General features: G+C 36.1%; 2 protein-coding genes across 5 annotated transcripts in view; both read right to left on the bottom strand.

The window, feature by feature from the left end:
* Positions 1 to 12,282, bottom strand: part of LOC134841437 (uncharacterized) — a 113,317-nt gene that overhangs the window by 4,821 nt on the left and 96,214 nt on the right. Inside the window, exons 2-5 of the mRNA XM_063857425.1 lie at positions 8,671 to 8,731; positions 6,845 to 6,922; positions 6,705 to 6,759; positions 6,572 to 6,633 (exon numbers count right to left, since the gene is read on the bottom strand). Coding sequence (XP_063713495.1) covers positions 6,572 to 6,633; positions 6,705 to 6,759; positions 6,845 to 6,922; positions 8,671 to 8,673 — 198 coding nt within the window. The 5' untranslated portion in view covers positions 8,674 to 8,731. The remainder of the gene's footprint in view (positions 1 to 6,571; positions 6,634 to 6,704; positions 6,760 to 6,844; positions 6,923 to 8,670; positions 8,732 to 12,282) is intronic.
* LOC134841435 (autophagy-related protein 16-1-like) overlaps positions 1 to 12,282 on the bottom strand; it is a 214,249-nt gene that overhangs the window by 105,757 nt on the left and 96,210 nt on the right. The gene's annotated exons all lie outside the window — the stretch shown is intronic.

Here is a 12,282-nt window from a genome sequence, read left to right as displayed (position 1 = left end):
CTTGCAACAAGTGGGAAAAGAACCCATCTGTTCAATTGCTGTCTCCAGAAGGGCATCGATGAACTTCGGTGTTTTATAGTCATAAGAATCGTGAAAATGAAAGTTACAATCCAAGAAAGATAATTCTTTCACAGCAAGAGCGATGATGCGGTATTATATATTTTAAAAAAACTCCAAAGCCACAAAAGAAGCCGACCGAGGCCGATAATGAAAGCAAATGATAATCGGTTATCTGCTTTCCAAGAGACATTCTAAGCTGTCCTTTTCACTTCTCTCGATCTTGGTTATTTGATACTTCGTGATCTAAGTATCCCACTTCCGATCAGAAGCAATACAACTCTTCTATCGTTCATATTAGCGCTGATGAATCTATACCTTTTTTTGAGAAGGGCCAATTAGAACGGATTCATCAATCTCTTCATCTAAACTCCGTGTCTCGGTGAAAAATAAAAATTAAGAGCAAATGATCCAAGGAGGGTTCGTGCATGCGAAAGCTTTTTCGGAGAGCTTTGGCATTCTACAGATAACAGTTGACAAATTGCATTGTCTGCCGAGACGCCAATCTTTCTTTGAAGTTTTCAACCATGCTTTCGCATCTTTATTATGTCTGAACAGTCGGTAGATAACTTTCTTGGTATATCACTGGTACACCGTGAAAACGAGCGTCAACTCGTGGGTTTCTCTTCGATAGCAGTAGAACTGCTATGGGATTCGTTGCTTTAAGATTGCAATCGTCAATGAGTTTTTGACAGGTTACTTTAGTAATACTTTCTCCGAATTTTGAATGTCACCTGGGCTGTTAGCTTCTCAGTAGCCGAGAAACCATTGCAGGGCCGCTCAGTTCCTTGTTTAACTTAATTCATTCTTGGCTGCTTTGGTTCGCCGAGAATTTCGCCTATTTTTCCAGTTTCATCTGACGTTGATGCATCACTGTAGTTCCTGGTCTTATCATATTCTTATCAGAATTCCGTATTATCATTCACTGAAAATGGGCTGCTTCTCTGCATGCCCTTGTTTGTTATCTCTTTGAAATACTGAATCGTTTTCCATCTGTTTTCTTTTATTTCCTCGACATCGGTTGTTAGACTTTGGACCTTTGTCTGCCCTCCCTGATAATTTTTTCAAGAAAATCACATTTGTCATTGATCAGTTCTTTGATGATCGAGGGACATTTTTTACTAGACGATCACAGACGTCCAATGTTACACGATCTAGATGCTAGCGACCTGCCTCCGACATATTTTGAAGATACTGTTCGGCAACGTTATTTCAAGCAAAAAATAATGTTCTTCGCCAAGAACTGTTCCATTGCATAACATGCATTTGGCTTAACAATCTTTTAAGATTCCAATGCAGACAAAATAATCATCGATGCGGTTTTCCGGCAGTGTAAATAAGAGAAAGATAAAAAAAAGATGGTTGATCATTCAAGAATCGCTTCAGTGCCAGGTACACACAAGCGGTTCTCTTAAACCGTAGGCAAGGGCTACTCAGTTAGAAATATCCGGGTCCATCGAAACATCGAAGAAGTTAGCAAATACTTGTGCAGCGTTTCACTTGACAAACCCTCGCCTGGCCTCAGTTAACGATGAATCAGTGAACCTTCCAACAAGGACTGTTCTTGAATTACCGGTTTCAGTTCCAAGGGGGCAGTACAACAGTGCCGAAGTACAACAGTGTCGAAAATAAAAACTTTGTTCAACAGTGCCGAAAATGAAAACTTTGTTCAACAGTGCCGAAAATTTGAACAAATTTCGGTGGGTATTCACAAGTATTAAAATGATAAATCAGTCCCATTTGTACCAAAATAAAAAATAAATTGCGTTAGTACCAAAAAAATTCAATTGGCCTAAGACTATTAAGCCGACTACTTTAAGCTCTTGGTTTAAGGTCGCCGGTGGGCGCGCTACGCGCGCGTAGCCGCTTTGCGGCGATAACCGGCTCTAATTTTCGTATAGAGTCCTACCCTCTGTTGGCAAGCTCGCAACACGTTGGCGCGACTGTGGCGGTCACTATTCTGCTGTTTAGTTTTCTTCTGTTTGAAGCCAATTCAGAGTTGATGAAAATTCCTTATTTAAAAACCAAAATGCAGAGAATGTCGATAAGTTACAGGGGAACGAAACTTTACAATTTACTTAAACAGAACTTTTTAATGCCCAATGAAATCACTAATTTTTCACAGCCAAAAATTCAAAGCGTGGCTCACCGAATTAGAGATCTGTTCATTCTAAGCAACGAAGAACTCATCAAATTTATCTTTTGCCAGAATTAAATTGAATTATTCCTAAAAGATATATTTTTTTGCATATGATGGATAGATGGAAAATAGATTTAATAATAGGAATTATTAAAATAGCATGGCTGCTCCACGGACCCGAGATTTTTTTTGACATAATCCCCGGAAAACCTAGTACGACGGACTCTTTGTGAGTTTAGATTACTGAATAAAAGTCTCGGAAAAGTGGCGCATCCATTAAGAACTAAAAAAAAAAAAAAAAAAAAAACATAATTTTTTTCCAAAATGGGCCGAAATGGCCCGCTTGAGGGGGAACCTATGCCCAATTTTTTCGTTTTTCCTAAAAATCACTTAGAAATTTCATATTCATGCCAAGGCTTAAAATGAAAGGAAAAAACTTGTATTTTTTTTAGGTAAATATTATAATCAGTTCATTAACATTTGCGTGTTATGTTGTGTGTTACTTAAAACGGAGATAAATCATGCCATTTCTGAGTAGGCCTTTAGACCTTCTAATGTATGATTTTATATTTCACCTTTTTTGTTCGTTCTATTTTTGCAAATATGTAGAATTTATGCACTAGATTTCATAATAATTTGAAACCCAACTAACTACATCATTCATGTTTCTAATATTTTTGGGGCAGCATTTAGTATCCCTTATGGGATCGTTAGCTGTCCCCTCTTCGATAATGATGTATTTATGCGGAATATGATATGAATTTTCTAGTAACATTGAGAAATTAATTCTTTCTTTCTTTCTTTCTTTCTAGAAAATTAATGTAATAATTCGTTGGCTCATAATTCGACCAATCAGAAATCGAGTTGAATAATTTTGGTAAAAATGGGACCGATTTTTCATTTTGGTACAAATGACCGTTGGTATAAATGGGACGTCACCCAAATTTCAACATATTAAGTGCGGCAATCAAAAATTAAACAGCGCTCGCTTACAATCTTAAGTAAAACTTTAAGATTTTGAGCAAGAAAATTTGCAGCTTACACGTTTTGGCACCAAAATAATTGTTTAATTTACAGTTGCAGACATATTGGCGCCAAAATTGGAGTGATTTTCTTTGATAATTCGCGTCAGTAATTTCCCGCTCTTTAGAAAATGCGTGTAAATTATTCTGACATTTTCCCGCCTTTTTCGGCACTGTTGTACTTCGGCACTGTTGAACGCCCCCGTTCCAAGCACCAAGATACCAAAGGTTTGACCAGCGTCATACCAACGAGCAACACCCATTAGCAGTGGTCTCAGAGGGATTTATTTTCGTAGATTATCTGTTCCAATTTGGTAAGTTTTGGGTTAGCTCACTCTCAACAAATGAAAATGATTTAAGCTCCTTCCAGGTCCACAACAAATGTTTTGAGCATTTTGCTGATACCCGAACGTCTATTCTTAGATTGACTGCTTGACGGGGAATCTTGATCTTTTATGCTGTGTTGTACTTTTGCCAATGGGTGTTTATTAAATGATTTCCACTGGTCTTTCACCTCTCGATTTTTTCAATATACAACTTGCAAAGACCTTGGTTTATTGACCTGACCAGTCCAAAAGAAACATGAAACTTTTCAGACACTAGCTATTCAATAAATTGGCAAGATCAAAACAATCTGTATAGAAAAAGCAAAAAAATGTTCATACAATAAGTCATTGCACATCCCTGCACGCACACGCACACACACGCGCACACCTGTTTTAGCCTTTAAAACGACACAATAAGAGACGACTGCGCCGGCATTATTTAAGCCGAAACCACTAGAGCCGAAAAAAGAGGAAATTTTAAAAAATCGCTGTTGTTAGTAGTAGAGACTATTGAGAAGATACAATCTCCAATGGTTTGTGAATCCAAATATTTATACATTAAACTCAAGTTTGAATTACAAGTTTCTCTAATTGATACAATGAATGCAATTGCTTTAAATTTATCCGATTACTACAATGGATGCACTTGCAGGCAATTGCCCACGTACATCTGTTTAGATAATTGAACTTGCTGATTATGTAATCCTAGTAAAGTTGGCAAATCGATTTTTAACAAGTTGAGTTCCGTATTTTTTGTAGTGTTTGATGACAATGCTGTATAATATTTTAGTTCTATGCAAAAAACTTTCATCCGTTTTATTAAGTCTGTAATTTTTGACCACGTGTTTGACTCTAAAGTGTTGCTAAGTTTTCTCATCGTTACAGGTTTGAACGGGGACCGACCTTTTACCAGACCGACCTTTTACCAGAAAAATTATAAAATGGACCTTTTACCAGACTCGACAAACAAATTTGATTGACAGATGTATTGACGCCGTTTAGTCTGGTTAAAGACAATGATTTCACGGTTTTCTCAGCTAAGTTTTGTTTGTTCTAACCACTTCCTTTTTCAATCTTCCACTAACTTAAAATTATCTCAATTGAAATAATGCATTGTGGTCTGGTAAAAGGTCGGTCTGGTAAAAGACCTAGCCCCTCTGGGGACCGACCTTTTACCAGAAAAGTTAAAACATGGACCTTTTACCAGACTCGATAAATAAATTTGATTGACAGATGTAATGACGCCGTTTAGTCTGGTTAAAGAATGATTTCACGGTTTCTCATCAAAGTTTTGTTTGCTGTAACCGCTTCCTTTTTGAATCTTCCACTTATTTAAATTTATCTTAATTGAATTATTACATTGTGGTCTGGCAAAAGGTCGGTCTGGTAATAAAACCTAGCCCCTAAGTTTCTACTTAGGTTTAGCAAATTGCATTTCCCTGTAATTGTTGCGGGGCTAGGTCTTTTACCAGACCACAATGCAATAATTCAATTAAGATAAACTGAAGTGGTGGCGTCCCTCATGCTTGAAATTTATTATAGCTTACTTTCAGCCAATCAGAATTGAGTATTCAAAATCCCAAAGTAAATCGTAAAAATCTCGAAGTAAGAAAATAAATCCAGGCCAATAGTGTTAATACTGACCGATTAGATAATAAACAGATGCGTTTTCAAGAATAAAAAGTTCTTATGAACTTGAACTCATAAATATTGATGTTTATCTGAATATTTTTGATTATTTTCTACTGATTTAAAACATTTTCTGTTAATATTGACTTCGATTTTGTGAGAAAGACATTTAGCCAATAGAAACGCTTAGCAATTTTGATTGGCTGAAATTTTTCAAGCATTCGGTCTTTCAAGTATGAGAACCCTCCCCAACTTAAGTTAGTGGAAGATTCAAAAAGGAAGCGGTTAGAAAAAACAGAAGTTTGCTGAGAAAACCGTATAAGCATTGTCTTTAACCAAACTAAACGGCGTCAATACATCTGTCAATCAAATTTGTTTATCGAGTCTGGTAAAAGGTACATGTTTTAACTTTTCTGGTAAAAGGTCGGTCTGGTAAAAGGTCGGTCCCCAATTTTTGCCATAGAAATTTCAAGAGACCACTTTATTAGTTCTCGAGCTAAGTCGACTGCATTTAAAGCAATGAGTTTAAAATCATCAGCAAAACCGTGAATTTCAAGGTGTGCGCTTGCGTCTATTAAATCTTTTATAAAAATAGGAAAAGTAAACTGCCTACCAAGTAGCAGTATTTAGACAACCGCGTATTCAGGCACTGTATTAACCAATCAGAATCGAGACAAGGAAGAAATGAATTTCATATCTTTCTTTGTCTCAATTCTGATTGGTTAATACACTGTTTGAATACGCGGTTGTCTAAATACAGACCGCACTCCCAAGTATAGATCATTGGGGTAAAACGCTATGTACTTGTACTAGATCGGATAAATTGTTTTCAAACTTAACTAAGTGTTTTCGCTTTTCAAGAAAGTTTCAATTTACTACCAATATAAACAGTGAGACATGGCGAAGCTTCCCACCCTTTGCTATACAAGACAAACCTAGCACTACAAACTAACTGACAAATAATCAGACGAAGACGATTTAGCATCAAAACTTAAGTTACAAAGCGGTAACAAAGCTGACCATTCTAGAGCACACGTTGCCGAAAAATGTTTTTCAAATTTTTTTTTCTGCTCATCAAACTACTAAAAATGAGGCCGCTAAGCCAATATACTATCAGCCGAATGAGAAAGCAAAAGGTCTGGAAATCGCCGATACAGAATTGAGCCGAAATTATTCTTACACATTTTTAAGTTGTTTGCTAGAAAATTTCTGGTTCCTGATTATATACCCACTTGCTCAAGGAAAAAGAGAAAAGAAATATGCTAGTTCAAAAAAAAACAGTTTCTCTTATCGTACAAACTATGTTGAACTTTAGCTCTTACGATGGTTTGAAACTAAAAAATCGAGGAAAAGGGAAGGTTTTTTCCCTCTTTTTAGAACCAATTTCCTTAACTCACCTTTAATCGCCACTGGTTTTGCAAATAACTGCAAATTATTGTTGATTTTTCCGGGATAATTTCTGAAAACATAGCAGTAAAACAACACCGACACAGTCAGCCAATCTTTTATGGGAGCTAGTTATTGTTATACCTGAGGAAGTAATTGAGCGCTCAGTTGAAAAATAAACATCGCTCTTGTCAGATAACTGAAACATCACAACTGTACTGGTTATGGCTTACACGTGTTTTGATTAACTTTAACAGATCCCTCTTCGAAGTTAAATGCAGTACCTTTTTCGAGACGAACTTCCCCTCTTTGATTTGAGTGAAACTACTTTTGCTGCGAACAGGCAATTTCCTCAAGCCCTCCTAAACATTGAAGAACGTCTATAGCTTTTAACAATTTACCAAAAGTCTTAAATTTTAGAAATAATTCTGAAACTTACAAGAAATTTTTTTTTTTGAAGTTTGCCTTTTTGTCGGCATTTTATGGAAAAACTGACCTCTGTAAAAGCGCAAACTTTTTGGTTTGCTCTTTTGATAGTTTCATTGCAGTTTTGAAAATTTGATTGTATAATCAACTTCATATAATTATAGTTGTAAAAAATTGGACAGACAGAATTAATCAAAACGCGCAACTGTCTAGACATCAACGGAAATTAAAACTGAAATAAACATAACGTCTTAAGTTCATAAAGCACAGTTATAGCTCAAAACCTATAACCACGGACATTTGCATCCGAAGCGTCGAATAGTAAACCTTGAAACAGGAAAATTATAATCGGGTGGCTAATGTTTTTCTGCGATTAGTCTCTAACTTTTTAATGATTTGATCATCTTCACTTTTGTTGAAACTGCTAAATGTTTTAAAATAAAATCTGGATTTCCATCGCAGTATTGGATAGACGAAGACCTTGCATTTTTCAATTCTAACAAAAAATTCAAGGTTGTTCGGCTTCAGATTTTGCATGAAAAATTACGTCGAAAAGTACTGATTGCTCATTTTAATTAATTCTGTGTGACCGATCATTTTGCTACTAACTATAGTAGCAAAAAGTTCGGACGGACAAATATAATTAAGAAGAACAATTTACCTATTTTGAAAAAATGTTGCGTGCAAAACCTAACTTTTCAGTCCAAAATTATGTCTCAAGATTGTCTGAAAAACAAAATTGCATGCGAAACTTTGTCAAAGTGTTACAATTGCTCTTTGTAATCAATTTTGTCTGTCTGAACTTTTCGCAACTCTCTATAGCTTATAACAAACTTATCGGATAACGTGTTAAATTTTAGAAATAATTCTGACCTTGAGACGGTGAAATGCCGTTAAAACTGCAATCGAGTTTTCAAAACTGTGTTTGAACGACAGAAGAGCAATGCTGCAGGATATTGCGCTTTTTGGACAATTTCATTTCGTGTCGTTTTTTCCGCATCGTGTGATAAAAAGGTCTGAGCGTTAAAAAAACTTAGACATAGATGATTCATAGTAAATAGGCCAGACGAAAGACCGTTTTTGAAGAAAACTGACTAGAAAAACGAAAAAACATTCAAAAAAATTTAAAATAAAAAAAAATTTGCAGAAATTTTTAACTTCTGTTTACATACTGGCGCTAAAAAACTCCAAAAACTACTTTTATTTGAGTACAACTAAGTTTTCACGGCTTAAAGTAAGCTCAAATAAGCTATTGTAAGCCTACACGCTCACACCATTTTAGTTCGAAATTAGACCAAAAATTGAAATTTTTATGTCGTTCGAATCACAATTGAAACGGCTTCAATATGATATATCACTCGAATCAATCCGATAATTATTTGTGGTACCTGATTTCACGTGGAAAACAAAAAACTTAAACACACCCGAAAACGAAGTTCCTCCCCATTTTTCAAATGCTCGGAACAAAAACTTTTTCATTCGACAGCAATTTGCCATGCAATTTTTTTCAGAGCAAAAAAAAATCAAAACGCCTACAAACAGGCAGACGCCAAACTTCAAAGAAGTATTTCGATTAAGTTAAAATTTGAAGGACAGAATTATTTCAGAAATTCAATACGTTGTCCGATAAATTAGTTAAAAGCTATAATAAAACGAAAATATCTCGCTGAAAGACAATACTTACCATTTTCAAATCTATTTGAGATGATTCACAAGTCTGTCTCAGCAGATGATCTGAAACTATTGAGGTTATTAAACGATTTTTTCATGAGAATAATAAATATCTGATGTTACATCATTCGTCCCTCATCACATAGCCCAGCCTAAAATCCCTTTGAAAGTTATAGGTCAGATAAATTTAAAACGTTTTCCCTACTATGTGCATTGTCAGTTTTTTACAATAAACTAATCTAAATGGCAATAAAAAGCCCTGAATCTCAAAAGCTAGCGGTTGAAAAAGATATCCATCATCTACTATGTCTTTATAATTATCATTTTTTTGCTCTTCCGCTTCAGTTTTGAAACTTAACAAAATATTAACAAACAATTTAAAAAATTTTCGTTCTTAACCATCATGGAAAAAAAATAGCCAATCACAGTTGCTCTTTAAAACTAATCAATTAGATTAAAAATGCTTTTAACTTCTAACTTTGAAAGTTTGTTTTGAAACAATTTTTAAAAGTTAACGTCGTAACACAAAAAAATACAGTTGGCTGATAGTCTGTTGTGTTTGTGCATAGCTCAGCAATGCAAGCAGCGTTTGCTCTCTGTACTGCTATGCTCAACCTCTGCTTGAGGAAAGTGACAGCACGCTTATCACCGATACTTGATACAATTCTCCGTCCAATGGCAGATAAAGTTCTGTAGCTCGATTCACTAATGCCGCTTACGTTCTCCACAGATATAGGTACAAACTGACATGATCGAGGCAGTCCAGAATAGAGACTCCTCTTCTTCTCCTCAGTCAGATTACCAACTGATGGTCCATCATGGAAACCATCATTGATATTACGCTGCGCTTGACGACTCACGCAAGTGAAATCCCACTCAAGAACAGATCCACCAGTCCATGGAATGTAAGTAACGCCGTCTGGGCGTTTCCATCGTCAATCAACAGCCCAGCCAATTCTAACTTCGAGGGAACACCTGCCTTTCTGAGAGCAATTCTTCTAATATCGTTTCCACGTTGATGTTTCACGCACCGACTTTGAATTTTAGGGCAGATGACAGTTATGTATTTCCGAGAAAAGAATAAAGATAACCTCGGAAGTACATACTCTGCTAACTCTGCCGTATGTCAGGACTGAGTTGCAACCCAGTTGCGACTCAGCTGGTGAATGCTGGAATAGACCCGAGAAGAGTACGACTCGAAAGAAGGAAAGAGGTTAAGGTGAAAAAAAGTGCTCTTAACGATGTATCTAAATAAGTTTGATGATTTGCGAAGGAGCAGCAATGGCGTGCGCAATGCGGAGAGACGCTCTCGTCTTTAACTGGTTCTCTTTGGAACAAATGTCGTCACTAGCGCTCAAATCATGCGCAAAGTTTTTGGGCGAAGGCTGCGAGGATCAACAGCAACGGATTACAAGGCAGTAGATGAAAATGATGAAATCCACAGAATAATGATGGATCTTCAACCAGAACTGAAGTCGTTATTTAGTGATAATGACACAGAGACAAACGACTTGTCGAGTGGTACAAGTTAGTTGTATACAATTTTATAAACGAAACTGAAAACATCCACAATCTTGCTCAGCTAATATTATTGATAAAAATGACAACAAAGGGAAAACAAGGAACAATAAGAAAAACCTTGAATCTACCGAAACCAGTGGGCAAGTGTTCAATGATAACCGAAACTAAGCTTCAATATTTTATAAACTGAATCTAATTTCTGAAAATTATTATGACTACTTCAAGATGTATGATATAGAGAAGAATTTGAAATGGTGAAATTTGAAATATTTTTTATCCAACTTAGCAGTTGCATGGACACTCGCATCGATACCGCGTCGTACTAAAATGGCAACAGAGAAAACACTACGTGTCAGGAAAGACACATGAGTTTCAAAAAATTGAAAAAATTGAAATTTAGCCTAATTGTTGTGATAAACTTATTAGATAGATTTGTTATGTTTGATGTTTGTGCCTGTATGTGGAGCGCCCTCTGAGGGATTTTAGAGACTGGTCTGTCAAGTGGCTTTCTGTGGGGAGGTGGGGAACTGGAACTGGCTTGAGGAGTCTGGTGGTGCGGCGCTGGACCTACTGAGCTCGGGTGAGATTGTTCCTTGTTTTTGATTTTTATAATTCGATTTTAAAATTTAAATTAATTTAGTTGTCTTTTTTTTCATTTGCTGATTTGTAAAATTCCCACTAACCGCTTATCATGGGTTAGTTCAGTCCCCTAAAGTCTAGTCAAAATCCTTTTTTTTTACCTTTATGCTGCGTCAAGATGAGGAAAAACAACAAAGAGTGTACAAGCAAAGATTGCTTAAAACCTTCAGGACTGATAAATTGGATTAGATATGATTGTTGTTCTAGTTGGTATCATATCAGTTGTGTAAATATTTCTCTTAGCGACTCTAAGAAAACCCAATGGTTTCAGTGTCCTTTATGAGTTGATGTAAAATCTGTTAATAAAGCAACAATAGGTAATGATTTAGTGCTAGACAATTATGTTAATGAAATTTTTGCTAAAAAGTAAATTTCAAACGTTTTCGCAACTATGTGCATCGTCAGGATTTTTACAATAAACTACTCTAAATGACGATAAAACATCAATTTACAAATGTTATTTACAATAAATCACATACAATTTGGTTCTAAACCATCATGATAAAAAATTAGCCAATCACAGTTGACCTCTAAATTACTATTAAGATTAAAATACTTTTAACCTCTAAAATTAATTAAACATTTTAAAATTAATTTGTCTGGAAGTTTCTGAGTCATAATTTCGATTTAGACATGTACGTTTTGAATAAAAAACCAAAAATATTTTGGGACTAAATTTTCAGTGTTAACTCCCTGCTCCTAAACTCATCGCGCGTGTTCAAGCCCGGTTTCTCTTTCCTGATATGTATTGCCTCTAGTGTTAGCAATTTTGTTTGGTTGTTTGACCTATCTATAATTTCCCAACTAAGATCTGCGCTATTTCCCTCAAGTTGGCATTGCTGAAGGTGGAGGCCTACCGGTGAGTCTGCTTTCCTATGTTCCTCAATTCTAGTGGTCAAATGTCGAACAGTTTGTCCGACATAGGTGGAAGTGCATCCACTACATGACAGTTTATAAACCACTCTTGACTTGAGGTCATTAGAAAATGCTGACTTCAGTGATGGTAAACATGATTGTAGTTTTCTTGTGGTGAAAACCACTTGAACGTTCGTTAATTTTCGTAACCTGTTAGCAAAATATTGGCTCTGGTTACCTCTATATTGCACCATCAGCATTGGGGGCTTTTCATCCTTTGGTGATTGAACTGACAAACCCCTGTCACTATCCAGGGGCTTGCCTTTACCCTCGATGATCTTGCACAAGGCGTCTGAAGCCACCTTTGCGGACCAATTTTCAGGGTACTGATTTGTCAGCCATTGCGCCCTATTAGTTTCCATAGCCTTATCAAATTGCTCCCAGCTAGATGTACTCCTAAAAACCCTGTGTACAGTGCCTTGGATAACACTACGCTTATACTGAGTTGGGGCGCAGCTTCTATAGTTCAGTATAGTCCCTGTATCTGTTGGTTTTTGATACCAACTGCAAGTTACACGCCTATCCTGCGATATATTTATGTTCAAATCCA

This window comes from Symsagittifera roscoffensis, chromosome 3 (assembly GCF_963678635.1).
Source record: "Symsagittifera roscoffensis chromosome 3, txSymRosc1.1, whole genome shotgun sequence".
NCBI classification, from domain to species: domain Eukaryota; kingdom Metazoa; phylum Xenacoelomorpha; order Acoela; family Convolutidae; genus Symsagittifera; species Symsagittifera roscoffensis.
The sequence above is the reverse complement of the archived record's forward strand: the minus strand, read 5'-3'. Positions and strand labels throughout refer to the sequence as shown.